This window comes from Vicia villosa, linkage group LG1 (assembly GCF_029867415.1).
Source record: "Vicia villosa cultivar HV-30 ecotype Madison, WI linkage group LG1, Vvil1.0, whole genome shotgun sequence".
NCBI lineage: Eukaryota > Viridiplantae > Streptophyta > Magnoliopsida > Fabales > Fabaceae > Vicia > Vicia villosa.
Genome location: NC_081180.1, coordinates 237185647 through 237205721, shown reverse-complemented (window position 1 = coordinate 237205721; position 20075 = coordinate 237185647). Strand labels below are relative to the sequence as shown.

General features: G+C 34.8%; 1 protein-coding gene across 2 annotated transcripts; it reads left to right on the top strand.

Annotated features, from left to right (window-relative positions):
• The first annotated feature begins 8453 nt into the window (after window positions 1–8453).
• On the top strand, window positions 8454–18097 carry LOC131644992 (helicase-like transcription factor CHR28). 2 transcript variants are annotated; one of them, XM_058915632.1, is made up of 12 exons: window positions 8454–8846; window positions 10182–10260; window positions 10525–10830; window positions 10954–12110; window positions 12912–12983; window positions 13867–13944; window positions 14040–14919; window positions 15462–15592; window positions 15729–15950; window positions 16577–17194; window positions 17362–17571; window positions 17671–18097. In XM_058915632.1, the coding sequence occupies exons 1-12, from the start codon at window positions 8718–8720 to the stop codon at window positions 17773–17775; spliced, it is 3987 nt and encodes a 1328-aa protein (XP_058771615.1). In that variant the 5' UTR covers window positions 8454–8717; the 3' UTR covers window positions 17776–18097. The 2 variants fall into 2 exon arrangements, with proteins under 2 accessions (XP_058771615.1, XP_058771616.1); XM_058915633.1 differs by having other exon boundaries at window positions 8707–8846; window positions 10187–10260.
• Window positions 18098–20075: the final 1978 nt, after the last annotated feature.

Here is a 20075-nt window from a genome sequence, read left to right as displayed (position 1 = left end):
AGAGGGAAAAATTGAAGTATTTGGCGCTTTTGTTTCTTAATTTTTTTTAATTATCAAAAGTTCTTTTTAAATCAAATTAACTAATTTAAATGATATTCACTAAGTATGTGTTCCGTGGATCCTAGTTTTTCAATTTTTTAAATCAAGTGGAAAGCATATGATTTAAAATGTCTAATTTAAAAAGTATTTTTTGTACTAGTGGATCATCTTTCCAAGATCTAATTCAGTTACTACGAACGGTGCTGACACGATCAACATTCAAAGATCTAATTCTATCATCACGAACGGTGTAGACACGACCATCTTTCCAAGATCTATTTCAGTTACTACGAACGGTGTTGACACGATCAACATTCAAAGATCTAATTCTATCATCATGGACGGTGTAGACACGATCATCTTTCCAAGGTCTAATTCAGTTACTACGAACGGTGCTGGCACAATCAACATTCAAAGATCTAATTCTATCATCACGAATGGCGTAGACACGATCATCCTTCCAAGGTCTAATTCAGTTACTACGAACGGTGCTGACTCGATCAACATTCAAAGATCTAATTCTATCATCACGAACGGTGTAGACACGATAAAAGAAAGAGACAGACTTAATTTTGGCACTCCTTCAGATAGGGTCTAATGTATGACTCGTCTTGACATTCATATGGTCTAATGTACGACTCACTCCTTCAGATAGGGTCTACTGTATGACTCGTCCTGACATTCATAGGGTCTAATGTACGACTCACTCCTTCAGATAGAGTCTAATGTATGACTCGTCCTAACATTCATAGGGTCTAATGTACGACTCGCTCATTCATATATGGTCTAATGTATGGCTCGCCTAATGTACGGCCTATTCTAAAATAGCCTAATGTATGGTGTCTTCTAATATAGCCTAATGAATGGCTCGCCTAATGTATGGCCTCTTCCGATATAGTCTAATGTACGGCTCGCCTAATGTACGGCTCGCCTAATGTACGGCTCGCCTAATGTACGACCTTGTCTAATATAGCCTAATGTATGGCTCGCCTAATGTATGGTCCCTTAAGATATAGCCTAATGTATGGCTCACTTTGTTATAGTCTAATGGATGGCTCACTCTCTGACATAGCCTGATGGATGGCTCACTTTGTTATGGCCTAATGGATGGCTCGCTCTGATAAAACCTAATAGATGGCTCTCTCTAATACAGTCTAATGAATAGTACTCTCTAATATAGCCTAATGGACGACTCGTTCTAAGATTCTTCAACATGCACATGGCATAGTGTATGGCTCATCATTACACCTCTCAAGCTCAGATACAATCTAATGAACGACTCATTCTTACTCTCATATTATCAAAACCAGATGGCATTTTTAAGCCCATCTCATACATCCTTCTGCCAACATCTGGATGGCATCTTCAAACCCATCTCTGGCAAAGGTCCCCACCTCAGCAAGGGCAAATTTCTGGGTACTCTAGTGTTCAATCCTCTTCCACCTTCAGATACCAATTCGCATACAAACCATTCTACATCCTCAGGTTTAAGAAGATTGAACAGGGGCAACTGTCATACCTCAAAATTGGCCCACCATATTCAAATATTCAAATTATTTCAAAATTGGATTTTTTATAAAATTTTGGAGGTAATTCACATTGACGTCTTGAATTTTATAAATATTCGATTTAAAGTCTATTTTAAAATATAATAATTTACTCTTAAATTATTTATATTTAATAAATAGCAAAATGTTTTCTCATGCTTCATACACTTTCAATTGACTTTTATTTCAAACAAATAATATAGCGCAATTGGTAAGGAGGTTTTCTATGGATTGACCAAGTGGATGGTGCCCCAATTGCTTTTTTGGCCAAAAACTTTTTGGTATTTGACCAAATTAAGGTTATTCATATTTGGCCAACAACCTTTTGGTATTTGGCCAAATCAAAGTTATTTGTAATTTTGTCCATAATTTAATTTGCTAAACCCCAATTCTTTTCTTGTGTTATTATTATTACTAATATTCTTATTCTTATTATTATTATTATTATTTTATTTTTGCAGGTACCTCCTTTGGCCAAAGGGGAGCAGGTGTCAATTCTTTCTTACACTAATTTGTTTGCTTCATTGCCCTTGAAAACCTTGGTAAAATCTCTTTTTTTAACCATTAACCCTAAAATATATATAATAGGTAGATGTTGTCCATTTTCATGAATTAGGGTTAGGATTTTATCACATTCTTTATTTTTAGGCTAATAATTATTTTTAGGCTAATAATTATTTTAGGCTAATTAATTTATTTTTAGGCTAATAATTATTTTAGGCTAATTAATTTATTTTTAGGCTAATAATTATTTTTAGGCTAATTAATTTAATTTTAGGTTAACCTTTAGAGATTTAGTGTTTATCGCCACAAATACTTTCAACCCTTCATTTTCCCTCGCGATTTCTTTTCTCACCTCATACTCCAATGTTTGACGCATGCTTGTTTCAATTCTCGGCCTTTGGGTAAAACTTGTTTATTTATTTATTTTTTGCCATTTAAATTCTAGAAAATGTGTATAGATCACACAAAGTTTTCTTGTAATAGTCTTAGGTTTATATTTCTGCCTTTATTTTTGCATTTATTTTCTGCCTTTTCCCCCCGGTTTTTGGTTTGTAATCCCCCTCCCCGAAGCCTTGTAATAGCGTAGGAACTTTTAATTCTGCCTTTATTTTTAACTGCGTGGTTAGTAACTCTAGGGAGTGATAAACCTTGAATTGAATTTAGAATCACTAACTTATACAAGATAAAATATCTGAACTGAATCACTTGATTGTGGCACACACACACCTTTATGGTAACCCTTCTTATGCCGCCTGTTGCCTTTCGATTTAATAAATAGTCAAGTCCTTCGAATACGAGGATACCTTAGCCTGCTACCTACGAATAAAATCATCATATGAGATCTAGTCTCTCGATGTTGCCTCGAATAAAATGATGATCGTCCCCGATTGCTAAGGTATCCTCGCCTGTTGCCTAAATGACTATTCTATCCTTCCCTAAATACTACCTACCCTCTATATGGTAGGGACAGTTTTATGGCGAACGATACTTCCTCGACGACCCTTTACATCCAATGAAAGGACTTCCTACCCTCTTATGGTATGGATATCCCTTTCAAACTGAAAAGCTAAAAGAACAAATTTTATAACTTAGGGTAGGTGCTCCTAATTGCTTGCTCTATTCAAATTCAAACTCAAATTCCAATCTCTTTTTCCCACTTATTTTTCAAATACTTTCAAAACAAGGCTACGCTTATTTACAAGCTAAAGTCCTTAACAAAGTTTTTTTACTATTCACACACTACACTTCAAACATTTTGAAAACAAAGTGAGCTAAGCAAATTAGGAGCCCATGGATAACCATGGATACAAAGGGTGCTTACACCTTCCCTTTGTATAACCTACCCCCCGAACTCAAAATCTTTTTAAAAGGTCTTTTCCTGTTCTTTTAGCCTTTCCAATTGGATAAAATAAAAGTCGGTGGCGACTCTTGCTATCCGCAACATTTCAAAAGGTCAGTTCTCCCACCGTATTACAGTAGTGTTAACAGGCAAAAAGTGAGCAGACTTTGTTATCCGGTCTACTATAACCCATATCGAGTCATTTTTCCTTAGTCTTTGGTAGACCAATGGTAACTTTCATTAAGATGTTGTTTCACTTCCATTATGGTATGTCTAATGATTGTAATATCCCTGTAGGCCTATGGTGTTCCACCTTTTCCTTTTGATAGGTCGAACACGATGCAACATATTTAGTTACGTGTCTCTTCATACCCGACTGCTAAAAATCATGCCTCAGATCCTGGTACATTTTAGTTTCCCCTGGGTGAATACTCAACTTACTCTTACGAGCTTCTTCTAAGATTGTTTTTCTTAGTTCCTATGCATCGGGCACACACACCCTACCATTGCATCTCAAAATATTGTCTTCATGTACCTTAAATTATGTGGTGGTTCCTCGAGTGATCAAATTCCTTTTTTCTACAATTAAGTCTTCTCCTTGACAATTGGCAATGTTTTCCAACAACCCATTTGATACTTTAATCATTCCAAATTTTAAAGCTCATGGTGCAAACTCCACATTTAAATGCAGGTATCGAAACATTTCTAACAACTTTTTTTATTAACCATGAGAGTTGACAATGCGGAAACACTTTTCCTGCTCAACACATCTGCCACAACATTCCCCTGTGGTATTGTAGTGTGAAGTTAAAATCTTTGATCATTTCCATCCACCTCCTATGCCTCATCTTCAACTCCTTCTGGTCATATAGAGAAAAAAAGGTCAATTTTGCACGTGGATCATATCAGGTAAACAATTTATTAGGTAATTTTTTGATCTCTCGCGATTACAAAAGGACATAGCTAAATTATAAAAAGTAAGATGATCTCTCGTGGTTACATGAATTTTTAAAGAGTGGTGGTTGAACTTTAACAATACAAAACTAATGTTGATTCAAAAGAGGTTGAGCTTTAACAATACAAAACTATTTTTAAAACAGGGAGGGTGCTAAGCTTTAATACTACTAAGCACAAAGTAAAAAAAGAGGGAAAGAGAGTGAGTACCTTGACAACTTTAGTCAATATTATCCTATTCCTTTGGATTTTTAGCAACAATGAGGAAATTCATCTCGAGCTAGCATTAAAAGTGAGTGTCTCAATTGGAGTGTGAGATATGTCATGTGTATCATGGATACAATCAAAAGGGTGAGTTAAGTATAAACAAAGATTTCAATATGAATAGAATTACGTATAAAACTTTGGTGAATAAAAGGGATGACATACCTCAAAGTCAATCCTATCATGTATGTGATGATGAATGGGTATCACATGCATGTGGGGTTAGTAAACAATGTATATATACACAAGGATAAAGACATAACTAAATTGTAAAGCTCAAGGATGTAAATTAACAAGTATCCACAAGTGGATAAACAAGGAGAGATCATGTCAACAAGTTTATATTCAACCATGTATTGCATTAAAATCAAGGGGGGAGATCAAAGGATCAAGTATTAGGGTTTATGTATATACACTAAACCTAATCATTTTAAAAGATGGACAAACCCTAATTAGACAACTAAGGGGATCATGGTATTTGTTGCATAAAAGCTAGGTCTAGCCCTAACGTTATCATTAAGATTTAATTACGAAAACTTGGTTAAGAAATCATTTGAAAAAGGTTTGATTTAAAAGGCCTTTTAAAAGGCATAAAAAAAGATCAAATAGATGATATTTTTTGGAATTTTGAAAATTATTCATAAAGTATATATAATAAATAAGAGGTGATCGTACCTGATCAAGAGGATCGTCAAGGGCTGCAGCATGTTGGATTTCAGTGAACTGGGGGGGGGGTGTACCTGCAAGGTACTCCGACTCCATAGTGAGAAAAGGGAGCAACTCAGAGTGCAAGTACAAAGTAAGAGTGAGAATGGATGAGTTACTCGACCCTATAGTGAAAGAAGGTATTTATAGCCCCCAGCGCTGGGCCAAGATCTAGCCATTGGACTGGATACCCAGGCCCAATTCGAAGACTACCAGGATCCTATGTGTGTAGTGGAGACCAACACGTGATTTCCATCCTGGGTCAACCGCTCTGAAGTTCTAGGGGAGACGCGGTCATTTCGGGAGTATGTGGACTTCGCCTTATTCGGAGGGTTATGGGTGAAGGAACCCTACGAGGAGGAGGGTCCTCGGCCTAAAGGATAGGTGGAGGTGTTCACCGGGAGCGCTTGATCGAGACACCATAGAGAGCCCTGCTTGGTCCATAGCGGTGTTTGAGGTGCTCGTGGGTGTGCCAGGTTAAACGCAGTGTAGCTTATGCCCGACATACGGGCAAGTGTGAACCCCCGAGACGAGGAGCGAGGATAGGTCTTCTATTGGGTCAGGATGAGTTTGGGCCTCTTGCTATACATGGGACAGGTGTTGGCCCAATCCAAAACAAGAGGTATGCAAAAAATCAAGTAAAAATAATTATTTTTGCTATATTAAATAAATATTCAAAGTTGTGAAAGAAAATAAATGAATAAGTGGTAAAAATTTTGTTTTGGTCCCTAGGAGGTTTGAGCCCACACCTCTAAATCACAACTTAAAACCTTTTGCACTGGGCCAAGCGCCCATAGTGATAACATGACCAGCCCAATTGATTAAATATGAAACAAGTTAGAAAACTATGAAAAATAAAAAAAATATCACAAAAGTCTAGGGCGAGGAGGATTCGAACTCCACACCTTGGGTAGAAGGAGACTAAGGGCGTGCTTTCTACCACTGGGGTGGCTATGCATCCAATGTTAAAAACACGTCCACATAATTATATTATAAAACCTGTCAAAAATTCAAAATTTCCATTTCATCTTCAACCTCAAGACATTTGAATTTCTGAAAATCGTCTCTCTCTCAATTCTCAATTATTTCAAATAATGTAAACACGAGAGATGCTCTGAATTTATTCATGATTCCATAAATGTAAGTATCATCAATTGATTTTAACTGTTACTCTTTAATTTTTCAAAAAACATGAAGAACCCTAATTTTCAAAATGAAATTAATGATGCACATCAACAAGAAATGAAAACTAATAGAGGGCTTTTTATCCTCACATGATTCTAAACAAGATAGAATCGAGTTTTGTTGAAAATGATTCAGAAATAAAAGAGTAGAAGTATGAAAAACTTACCTCTGCAGGTGGAGATCAAAAACCGGTTTAGAGGACTTCCAGATGAGCTTTGATGATTTGGACAACTTCCTGGTACCTTGCAGATGCTAACTGAATGATCAATTCACTTAAAAATGGTCAGAGACACCTTACTCGAATCAAGCTTCAAAGATTGAAGTTGAAAATGGAGGTTGAAGATAGAGGTATTACAGATGCAATGTGAGCATCTAGATAGCCTCTATAAGGTATTTGGAAGGTGTTTGAGTGTTCATTCACAAGGACAAAGTTGTAGTATGTAACTTGGATCTTTGTCCTTATTGAAGACCAAAACTTTGTCAAAATCGCAATTTTTTCAAAAATTTGTATTTCAAAAATGATTTTTATGAAAATCTATTTGAAATAGCTTTAAAATTAAGTGATTCTTTGAAATTTTGATATCCAAATTTTCTACCCATAAATAGATGAAATACTTAAAATCACATTTTAAGAATAACTATTCAAACAAAATTTTCATTTGAAGTTTTTATAAAAAGTTTCTTTGTAAAATTTTTTTTCACCAAATTTTATAACATTATAAGAATCATTTTTAAAAAAAGCCAAAACAAACAGGCCCATAAGCTTCTTACAAAAATCCAAATCCATTCACTATCATAGTTTCGGCTATGAATAGTGCATGGAGAAACTCAAGGGTGTAACTATGTATTGTTTTAGCTAATATCATTTTAGTAGGTTCCAAAAATATATTTCCAGAGACAATTTGAAAATACATTTCTGAAATATATTTAGTTGTAAAAATGTGACATAACACAAAAACAAATGAAATGTATGTGTACGAGGTGCGTCCAAAAATGCGTTTTTAAAAATTAGAGGATATTTTTGAAATTTCGTAAGGTCTTTTTCAACCATAAAGTGTGCATGAAAAAATTCTCATTTTTAAATGTTGTTATATTATAATTATATTCATTATTATCAATGTTAAAATTTATAGTATTATTATCCTGTATTTACATATTAGTTTATAAATTAACTTTTTTTTTTTTGGTTATAAAGAATATGGAATACTTTGATGTCTCTTTTTTTTTGTATTATTATATTCTTTGAATATAATATAATTTATATGGTATATATTTATATATTATCTATAATTATATTTTAAAAATGCCAATTTTAAAATAAATTTATATATCATCTATAATTATATTTTAAAAATGCCAATTTTATCTTGAATATATGATATTCTATGCATTTTTTTGATACGAATATTCCATATATTTCTATAGAATGAATAAGTAAATTTAGATCTACTATCATATTTAACTTAAATAAATTTAACAATACAAAAAAGAGAGAAAATCTAATAATTATTTCCCAATTTAAACATCTTTCTTGGTCAAATAGACCCAAATTTGTTAATAAAAAAAATCCAAATTTTATTATAAAAAATAAATAAAATACTATAAATTTGTGCTTTCCTTATAAATTTTTAAACATTCATCAAATTAAGAAAATCATTCAAAATTCAATGGATAATAATTGTAAAAATAAAATAAACTTGAAAATCAGAAACTGAAAATTCGAAAATGACTCACGAGGAATCCAACTCATAGTGATAGTATCTTCATGACTGAAGTATTTGAATAAAACGGCGTCGTAGAGGTTCAATTACCGCGCGCACTATAAAACTTGAATAACAAACCCAATCATCGTAAAGCGCACGCCTCACTAACGTGCGCATCCTTTACGTACCCCAAACCCTATTTAAACCTAACTTCACACAATCCACGATCAACTTTGTCTTCTTTTTCTTTCTCTCTCTAAAACTTCCTCTCTCTAAAAAAAAGTCGCATCACGAACCTTCTCAGAAACCTCCATTGATTCTTCACGAGCCCCTCTCTATCTCTTTCTCTCTTCGGAGAATGCGATTTAACGCGCTGCTTTTCAATTTCGAGAATCGGCGCCGGAGGTTTTTGGTTTGCGGAAACGGTTTGGATAATTAGGGTTTCGATTCGATTGAGCTTTTGGATTGTTGGTGACTATGGCGGATGATGAATTTCAATTTCCAACACTGTTTGGGGAGGATGGAGATGAATCAGATGACGAGAAGCTTGCAATGGATATCGAGTCTTTTCTCAGCGTTCTTGATGAGGATTGTGATCCTTCTGAGGTACGGTTACTGGACTTGGTTGTTGTGGTTTTTGTGCTTGATTTGAGTGTGTGAAGAAAACCCTATCCCTGTCAATTTTATGAATGCTGTGAATGGAGGTTACTAGAGTTCCGATTTGGGTTTAGAATTCAAATATGTACGATTTGATGATTGTCGTTGCATGGCTGTTTATTCGTTGATTATATAGGATGGTTGGATTTGCAGTGTAAACTTTTTGCTTTTTTTTTTCCCTTGAAATTTCACTGTTTTGTTGGTTTTCGTTTGCGGCTGTTTTGATCTGTATAGTTCCGGCGAAGGCCAATTTGTTGTGTATATATTTATTGTATAGTATCTAAGGTATTTCATTATGAGTTGTACAGCTTTGGAAATTTCAGCCACATTTGTTCATGTCAAGGTATGTAGATAGATGCTGAATAAGCAAGTTTGAAGCGGTTTAGGGTCTATTTGGATGGGCTTATTTGAGCTTATTTACTGCCATAAGTTTTGTGACCCTGTTTGGGAGATTTAAACAAAAACAACTTCAAACATTTTTCATAATTTTTTTTGAACTTATTTTTATATATTCTTCAAGATAGCTAATGAAAACAACTCATAACATATATAAAATCAATTTAAATTTATTTTAACTTTTGTTATAAAAATAGCTTATGCGAGCTTATTCATAAGACCTTATTTTGATAAGCATTTGTGCTATAAGCTGCAAATAAGCTGCTAATCTGATAAACGGCTTATTTATCCCAACACGCCCTTAGTCTAGTAGTAAAAGAGTGCCATTTGTTTATAAGACTTTTAGTGAGAACTGCCTTTTAAAAGAGTGCAATTTGTCGAGATTCAGATGGTTGCTACTCTCTAATGAACAAATTCGACTAAAATTGGAGGAAGGTCGAGAGTTTTAAAATCCCCATCCCTATAGCCTTCTTTGATATTTAAAAGATGAAAAATTCCTTGAAATTACTGCTGCTGGTTTGTATGTCTTCATCTTTACACCATTTACATGAAGAAATAAATTTATTTTTACTGTACTTTTGATCCTTAGTTCTTTATTGTAATGTAGAAGAACAATTGATATATTTTTTACAATTCCATGTGGTGTCGCTTCACTCGTATTTGGAGTTAAATTCGGAGGTGCTGAATAGATTGTCAGTGTTGATTCTCTTGGGGCAGTTTTTAGTTAAATTCGGAGTGTTATGTTTATGTTTCTCTAAAACAATATACCTTTCCTGTTGATGTTCTTTGTATTTTTTGTTTGAACGCGTCTTTAGGATTTTGAATTTGATTGGCCAAATTCATATGTATCTCACCAATTATAATAATTTTCTGTATATAATGCTGCAGAATAGTCACGAGGATTCTTCATTGAAAGACGTTTCACCTGGTGAATCTGGGACCCATGATAATTTTTTACTTCACAATGGTATGTAAACTATGGTGGCCTTTTTTGTGGTAATTTGTGGAATATGAATTTTCTTGAGTTTATTTTTACTTTCTGAATTTGGTATGTGTAATTTGTAGTTGCTAATATTTTAGAGTAGATTGTTATTGCCTTGGCTCTCAAGTGATTGAATAATCACTTTTTCCTAGCTTTTACCTTAGTAGATTTAGTCAGCCTGTTCTAAATTCTGCTAAGATGAATAAAATTCAGGGACATAGGTCTCAACTAATTCATCTGATTCTGCAGGGAATTCTTCCATGCTTGACTACGAACATGAAAACCAAGGACCTTCATCACAGACCTGCTATTCCCCAAATGCTTTTGCTGGTGGTTACAGGGACTCATTCTCTGTTGTGGAAAGTGATGTAACTTTCTATGCAGAAAGGGCAGGAGTTTCTGAACGTGAGATGCCTTTTTACAGTACAGACACTAGTTTCGCTGAAGCAAATTCAAATGCCGTAACTGTTTGTAGAGATAATTTGAACTCAAGTCTGTGGAAGGGTCACGATACTAGCCAAATCAAGCATGTGGCAGATGATGTAGAATCTGAATGTATGTGAAATCTTCTGGGTTATCATTAGACTAAGATATTGGCTTCCATCATTCTTTCAAAAGCTTCATATCTTTGTCATCTGAATTTTGCCACTAGTCTGATTTTTTTTTTCCTGCTTGCAGATGCTTCTCACAGCTCTATCATTGAGAATGTTGATGGAACTTTTGCAAATTATGGAACAGCTTTGAAAGACATTATTGGAGTTTCTAAGCAGCAGGAAAATGACTCATGCACAACTTCTGAAATGCCGTCTGTGGATGTTGACATGCCCACACATTTTGGAACTTCAACTGATTCTACTTTTTGTCAAGGTTCCGATGCTCCTAGTGATTTTAGTGGCTACTATCCATCTTTGAATTGTTACCAGGGTATAGATGTTAGACCTGTTGTTACTGATAGTTCTGCTTATTTTCCTAATGGTGTTTATCCTGAATTCTGGAAAAATGAAGAGACAACAATGGACATGAAGGTTGAAAAAATGGAGTTCTTAACTGATTCTGCAAATATGATTGGCGGCATGCATTTGAATACGGTTAGTCCAACCCCTTTTCAGGACAGGCAATTTATGCCAACAGATAGTGAATATCCTTCATTTTTTTCTGGTAATGTTATATTTGAAGACCGTGAATCAGTGCAACAATCATCTTGTGCTCCGTATATTTCTTGTGAAGGCCAGTCATTTAATGTCAAAGCTGAAGGAGATGAAATGGGTATGCCTTTCCAAAATACTTTTCACAATGACCATGCTGAGTTAAATGCTGGTCTTGGGGTGAAACAATTACCTCATATTTTCCCTGCCATTGAATGTCAGAATTATGATTTTTTGAAGGATGAGGATAGTGACACAATCGTAAAATCCGAGGATGGCAATTATTATCAAGATCTTATCGATGAAACTGCTAAACGTTTTCCAGGAAATACAGGAAATTTGAATTTCAGATCCTTAGACAAATCTCTCTCTATTGCCCGGGCATCAATTACCAATGGGAAACAATATAATTGTGGTATGAGTGAACTAGAGAGTAAACCAAGCGAATATAAAAGTATTGATGATTCTCAACTTTCCAGAAGTACTGAGGGATCCAATGACGAAGATGACTGCGATGTTTGCATTATTGAAGAAATCAGTCACCCTGCACCTACAAGTCGATCTGCTGAACTCATTAATTCTCGTAATATGTCACAATCTTCTAGATTTGACTATACTAAACCGTATATGGCGGGAGGCACAAGACCAAAACCACGCGATGAGCAGTACATATTACGAGTTGCATTGCAGGTTGGCACTTTTACCTTGGCAATTACTAGAGTAATCTTTTCACATGCACAACTTATTTTCCCTCTGTTTTTGGTCTTGATGTCAATGTTCTATTTGATAATTGTTATGGCCCTCTTAGGAATACAAATTGATAGAATTTGGTGGAGCACATAATGCAAGTGTGATTTTAAATATTATCTCATTTGCTGTGTTCTTTTTTGGGGGTTTGTGTATAAGAAAAGAAAACTTGGATGCAAAATAGAAGAGCCTGTAGTGGAGAAGTTGGATTTTTCATGCATGTAGCTTATTATCATCATTGTCACTATCATTCAAAACCAATCATTCCTTCCTAGAACTCAGAAAATTGCATATGAAGGGATGAGGGGTTCCAAATGGTTGTGCGGTGCTCTGAAAAAATCAAACAGAAGATGATTTAGTAAATGAATTAGGGTTTTAAAAGTAAAAATATTGGGCCTGACGTTATGGTATATTATTACTCTGTTTTTTGAACTCTTTTTGAAGTTATAATTGGGCCTAATTTTTTATAATATTGAGACCAACGATGATCCTTTATTACTATGGTTTATATTTATCTATAATTTAACACTATATTCATTTATTTATTTACTATCTAGTTGAACTAGTTAAACCATGTCCTGTCAGTCTCGTTGGTTCGATCTTTGGTCTGGTTTTTAAAACATTGGTTTCTCCCCCCTTTTTTTTGCCTAAATTTAAACTTATTTGTTTGATTTGTCGGAGGTATTATAATATATTTGCTTACCATGGCCTATGAAAGTGAACTAACATTGTAGCTGATTGCAGGATCTTTCTCAGCCAAAGTCAGAAGTTAGTCCCCCAGATGGGTTGTTGGCTGTTCCCCTTTTACGTCACCAGGTTACTTTACAAATTCATTCTTTTAAATGTTTTTTGTAGCTGTTTAAAAAATGTTATTATAGGTCCGTTTATGTCTCCCATACCAGTAGATCTGCTTTCAAATTAAAACAAATGGGAATGTGGGTTTTATGGTCTGGATATGGGATTTTCTAATCAAGCTGGAAATGGATAATTTTTTATGATCTATTAATCTTATTAATGAATGAATTGTATCCGTGCTTGGAACTATGTTAAAGAAAATAGGGACAATTTCCAATTACAGATATCAGAGTCACAGGTTTCTTGCTTGCACACACTGAATTAGTAAACACAAGATACACATATTTCAGTCCCTTTTATGGGTCTGCTTCTTTCCTGCCCTAACCTCCAAATTCTTACTGACAACTGTATATGTTCTCTCCCTCATTCTCTTTGCCTTACACACCCTTACCACCCATACCTGCTTCGTTTGCAGGGCGGTACAATTTATATTCCTATCTTGACCCTTGGTCACTGCATCATTGCAGCTTTAGTAATCTGAGTAACCATATGAGCATAGGAACCAATAGTTAGTGGTGTTCTAGTTTTGTTTATGGTTCCGATCTCTTATAATTTTAGACACCTTTGTTTTTGAAGATAGGAGATATCAATCACAGTTTCATTTATTATTTTATCTGATAATTAATTGTTTCCCAATTTTTAAATTACGCTAGGAAGAAATTGAATATTTTTGCATCAGACATTTGCTTTTCTTTTCAAGTTATATTTGTTGGTTGACTTGAAAAAACCTGTGTGAATCGCTTCAGTGTGTTCCTGTGACCCCCCTAATTTATGTTTTGATTTCTCGCTGACTTGCGTACTCTGTATCCTTGGGTCATCTAACTGATAGAAATTATTGTGTCAGAGAATTGCTTTATCGTGGATGGTTCAGAAGGAAACATCAAGTTTATACTGTTCCGGAGGAATTCTTGCAGATGATCAGGTGAGCACACTGTTGCCGTTCTGGGATCGTTATTGGCTGTCAACAAGCATTTGATTTCCTTGTGAAGACTTGATTTAATACCTTTTCTCTTGCAGGGTCTTGGGAAAACAGTGTCAACTATTTCTTTAATACTAAAGGAAAGGCCTCCATTGCTCAAGACATGCAAAAGTGCACAGAAAAGTGTATTAGAAACCTTGGATTTGGATGATGACCCACTTCCTGATAATGGTGAAGTGAAGAAGGAATCTAACGTGTGTCAACAAGATACATCTAACAGAAATGCAATCACAGGTGGGAATTTGTCTGTGCACACAAAAGGAAGGCCATCTGCAGGAACCCTTGTTGTTTGTCCAACTAGTGTCCTGCGACAGTGGGCTGACGAACTGCAAAATAAAGTAACCTGCAAAGCAAATCTCTCTGTGCTTGTGTACCATGGAAGTAGTCGAACCAAAGATCCTTATGAGCTTGCCAAGTATGATGTTGTTTTGACTACTTATTCAATTGTTAGCCAGGAGGTCCCTAAGCAGCCTCTGGTTGACAAAGATGACGGAGAAAAAGAAACTTACGAAGATCATGCTATGCCGAGTAAGAAAAGGAAATGCCCTGCTAGTTCAAAAAGCAGCAAGAAGAAGGGTTTGGACAGCATGATGCTTGAGGATGCTGCACGTCCTCTTGCAAAAGTAGCCTGGTTTAGAGTTGTCCTGGATGAGGCCCAAAGTATAAAGAATCACAGAACTCAAGTTGCAAGGGCCTGCTGGGGTCTTCGAGCTAAGCGCAGATGGTGCTTGTCCGGAACTCCAATCCAGAATTCAATTGATGATCTCTACAGTTACTTTAGATTTCTAAGATATGATCCTTATGCCGTGTACACATCTTTCTGTTCAACAATCAAGATTCCTATCAGCAGAAATCCATCAAAAGGGTATAGAAAGCTGCAAACTATCTTAAAGACGATCATGTTACGTCGGACAAAAGGTAAGGTTTGCATGTGAGAATTTTAGATCATCACATCAGTAAGTTAATTATTATTTGAGTTTATTGTTCTCTGACAAAATAATCATTTTTGTGATATCTATCACTTCCTTAGCTATACACTGCCTTCTAAGTGATAGAAATTACATTTAGAACACGTTTTGATGATATATTTTACATTCTTCTTTTCTTGTATTGTTACCAATTTTACTCCCTCCTTCTCACTATGAGTGTTGTGTTAACAAATAAAATTTGTTTCAAAATGAATGTCATTCTCACTTTTCAATGTATTAATGATTGCTATTTTTTCAATTGTGTCCTTTAATTATTACTTGTACACTACTTCCAATACATTTATAAGGTTAATTTAGTGTAAGTGCAATGTTTTATGACAATATTATTACATTTTTTAAACTGTGTGCAAAAATCTTGAACTACATGTATTTTGAAACGGATGGAGTAATATGCAAGAATTCATTCAATTGAATGACTGGCATTAGATTGAAATATGTTTGTGACCGTGCAAGTGTGATCATTTTCTGTAGGCTCACTTCTGGATGGGGAGCCTATTATATCTTTGCCACCTAAATCTGTGGAGTTGAAAAAAGTGGAATTTTCACAGGAGGAACGTGATTTCTATTCCAAGCTAGAGGCTGATTCACGTGCACAGTTTCAGGTACTCTTACTCCTTTAAAAAGTTGACAGATTAGGATATTCAAAAGCCCTGTTTATTTTCTCAGCAAGATGATTGCTGCCTGTAACTTATTTTATTCGAAACCCTTATTGAGTTTCTGTTTCTGCTTGTGTTATAGGAATACGCCGATGCTGGTACTGTGAAGCAAAACTATGTCAACATTTTATTGATGCTTTTGCGCCTTAGACAAGCCTGCGACCACCCTCAGCTTGTTAAGCGTTATAATTCTACTACTCTCTGGAAATCTTCTGTTGAGACGGCCATGAAGCTTCCTCGGGAAAAACAGCTATATCTTTTGAAATGTTTAGAGGCTTCCTTGGCTCTCTGTGGTATCTGTAATGTACGTTTGCTTTGCTCGTGCTTATGTGTGTGTGTGTGTGTGTGTGTGTGTGTGTATATATATATATATATATATATATATATATGTTTTGATGTTGATGTGGCTGCTAGGGTCTATGCATTATCTTTAGTGTGCACGGGTATTACTATGTTGAAAAAAGTAATTTTAGAGTGAGGAGGAAAAAATTAAAATGATTTGTAGTAGTGTTATTCCTTAATTATAAGCTGATCTTATTTGTCTGTTTATAAGGACTCTTACGTCTTACTTTGGGTGAACTACAAATAACTTTTCAATTTTTTAACAAAATGGTTGTTGTAGTTATGTACTATTTTAGGGCTAGTGGGGGTAATTGAAAACGTGGAAGAAATTAAAATGAAGGATACCTGTTTTCTGTTTTCCCCTTGCTTTTCAAGATAAACAGGATAGTGGATTGAGAATTTTTTTAAAACCTTTTTCTTTATAGAAGTTGAAATTATAAGTAATATTGTGAAGTATATTTTATATTAATACATGATGCTATATTTCATAATTAATGCATCATATTGATTGACCACATCTCTTGACAAAGTGTATTTTGGTACATTATCTTTTCTGCTTTAACATTCGTATCACATGATTCTATGCAGGATGCTCCTGAAGATGCTGTTGTTTCAGTCTGTGGTCATGTTTTCTGTAACCAGTGCATTTCTGAACATCTAACTGGTGAGGACAATCAGTGCCCTGCTACAAATTGCAAAACTCGACTTAGCATGTCTTCAGTGTTTCCCAAAGCCACACTGAACAGTTCTTTATCTGATCAGTCTTGTGATCTTTTGCTTGGTTGCTCTGGTTCTGAGGTTGAGGATTCTGAACCTTGTTCTCAGACTAAGCTATATAATTCTTCAAAAATAAAAGCTGCACTTGAGGTGTTGCAGTCATTGTCAAAGCCACAATGTCGGACTTCCCAAGAAAATTGTGTGCCAAGCACTTCTAAAGAAAGTACTGATTGCAGCTCCACTTCTGCTGACAGTGGAAAATCTTTTAGTGATGTTCACAAAAAGAAAACTATGTTAAAGGAGAAAAGCTCTAATGGTGCAATTGGTTCTCTAGGGGAGAAAGCTATAGTGTTTTCTCAGTGGACGGGGATGCTTGATTTACTTGAAGCGTGTCTTAAGAATTCTTCAATTCAGTATAGAAGACTTGATGGCACAATGTCTGTCCTTGCAAGAGATAAAGCTGTTAAGGACTTTAACACACTCCCTGAGGTTTGTGTAGTCATAGATAATAATTTCAATGCTTGAAGTTCTAGATTTTTCATGCCATGAGCATTGTTACTGAACCAACTTCACATAGAGAAACCTTGGTTGTAGATTATTTTATTTGCGTCTTCAGTAAGTATATGTTTTGGTAAGGTTGATCTGTTGTGTTTCAGGTAACAGTTATGATAATGTCTTTGAAGGCTGCTAGTCTTGGTCTGAACATGGTTGCAGCCTGCCATGTTCTCATGCTTGATCTATGGTGGAATCCTACAACTGAAGATCAAGCCATAGACAGAGCACATCGAATTGGACAGACTCGTCCGGTTACAGTTTTGCGTTTAACTGTCAAAGATACGGTTGAAGACCGTATTTTAGCTCTGCAGGTATTTTTCTTGGTTCCGTTTCATGTAAGCTGCTATTTTCATTGTTGGCATGGAATTTATGGTTGTTGAGACTTGATATGATGTTTGATATATTTGCAGGAAAAGAAGCGAAAGATGGTTGCATCTGCGTTTGGAGAGGATGAAACAGGTGGTCGTCAAAGTCGCCTTACAGTGGATGATTTAAAATACTTGTTCATGATGTGATTAGGCATACATAGAAATATAATTTTAATTTTTTGAAATGGAAATTTTTTCCATGTGAGCTGGCGTCATTGTTGGTAGCTTTTTTGGTGGCAGCTTAAGACATAGTGAAATTTTATAACATGGCCTCTGACACTTTGACATGAAGATTATGTGAATTGTGGTTATAGTTTAGTCTGAGATCATTCATTCTCTTACTTTGGAATTTTGGTTTAGGCTTTTGGATATTGTATAGGTCAGAGAGCAGTAGCTTAGACAGCAACATAGGAATTATTGTTCTTTGTAAATATTATATAAAATAGATAATTCCCCCCGTTTCTATTCTTGCCCTATTGGTTTTTTATTTTAATTTTTTATAAAAGGTTTAGTATATCTAGATTATATGATTATAACAATTGTTTGTAATGAAGCTCAGTAGATATATATATTTTTTGTTTAAAATCTCTAAAAATCATTAATTGCTTAATGTAAAATAATCCGTGAGTTGAATGTTATATAATATCCGTTTAACTTGTTGTATTCTCCGGCTATTATTCTTGTTCAAGCTCAAAGTTTATATGTAACACATCGACTGAAAAATGCTCAACAAGAGCTTCATGATCTAGAAGAAGAGTTTCAACTTCTTCATAGGAAATAAGGGAATTTCTTATTCCACCATACGAGGTGGAAAAGAAACCTATAGAAATTTGAAAATGCCTCCTAGTTTTTGAAAAAGAAACCTATAGAAATTTGAAAATGCCTCCTAGTTTTTGAAAATGTATTTTCGTACGTAGTTTCAGAGATCCTGACCAAAGAATTCAAGGTGTTATTGGTTGAGCCACCTAGTAGGATTTTCAGAAATATAAATTCAACGTGTTATTGGTTGAGCTACCTAGTGACCAAAGAATTCAAGGTGTTATTGGTTGAGCCACCTTGTAGGATTTTCAGAAATATAAATTCAAGGTGTTATTGGTTGAGAGCCACCTAGTAGGATTTTCAGAAATATAAACCTGAAACTTTGAAGTGGGAAGTTGATACTTCTGTCACTTTTGCACGTCAGATATTTTTGGAGATGCATCTTTAGAAAGTTAAATGTGAAATTGTTAAAAACAGCCATCTGCATGATTGGATTTCATACCAGTTTGTTTATATAAATTTTTTCTAAAAACTCTTTCATTCTCAATTAAGTTTTTTCACTCAAAAATTTCATTCTCGTGTTTCATCACATCAAAAGGATCATAAGAAACTAGAATTAAAGGTAAAGTTTTTATTTCAAGCCTCATGACCACATTAATGTTGTTTTTGGGTGGGAAAAATTTACGTTTATTGGATTCAGTATGAACATATCTGAAATACATTTTCGAATTCTGGGCGTTATCATTTTCCACCAATCTGGTTTTAATATTTGTTGTTTTTGAGTATTGTATGTTATTTTTATCAGATATGGTGCACTCCAATGTTTTTCGAAAATCTATTGTGTCTCTGGATGTCAAATGTGTTGCTCTAAAGGAGGTAAAGGTTGACAATCAATTTAAAAATGAACAAGAGTTTGAATTTCGTGATCACATGCTTCAATAAATTCGTATGGAGGCATCCAAATTGAGTTTTGGTGTTGTAATCGAAAAGTTCGATAATGCTTTCGATACAAGAGGTGCATGTTAGAACAAGATTTGTTTCTACACTTCATCTCTAAGTTTTTGATGATAACAACACATGTATTTTATATGTAAACAATTTTGTTTCTAATGTTTTCTTGAGTGTGCAGATCAGAAAGTTCTGTATGATTTGAGACTGTTATCTATAGAATCATCATAAATGTTGTCGTCAGAAAGACTACTCTCTTTTATTTATGTAGGTATATCAATAGCTCCATGGAATGCTGAATGAATCAGAAAAAAGATCTCCTGAATACTTCTAAACAAGCTACTGCTTCAGAAGTCTGAAGTGTCTCCAGAAGAAACAAAATCTACCAAGATATTGTTGCTCCAGATTAGAATCAAAGTCTATATCAGATTCAAGCTGTCACTTCAAGTTCAAATGTCAAAGATATGTTCGTCAGAAGAGTTGTTGCTCAATACTTTGAAGACGTAGTCAAAGATCAAGTGAAAAAGATGAAATCAGAAATACAGTTTAGTTGATGACTCTTGTTCAGATATCGAGACGTGTTCCTCAGATATGCTGTTGCACTATTATCTGATGACATTGTTCTATTCTGAAAGGACTCAAATACTATGACATGTATTGCTCGTGTTGTCTCACTGAAAATTCTGGTAAGACAGACTCAGAATGTCATACAGAATGTCACGACACCTTTTCTGTCATCA

Bases quoted from the DNA above. Each gene is read 5' to 3' on its own strand.
- LOC131644992 (XM_058915632.1), top strand. From the start codon at position 8,718: ATGGCGGATGATGAATTTCAATTTCCAACACTGTTTGGGGAGGATGGA. The intron at 13,945-14,039 runs GTGAGCACACTG...TTTCTCTTGCAG, and splicing joins GAATTCTTGCAGATGATCAG to GGTCTTGGGAAAACAGTGTC. The intron at 17,572-17,670 runs GTATTTTTCTTG...ATATATTTGCAG, and splicing joins ACCGTATTTTAGCTCTGCAG to GAAAAGAAGCGAAAGATGGT.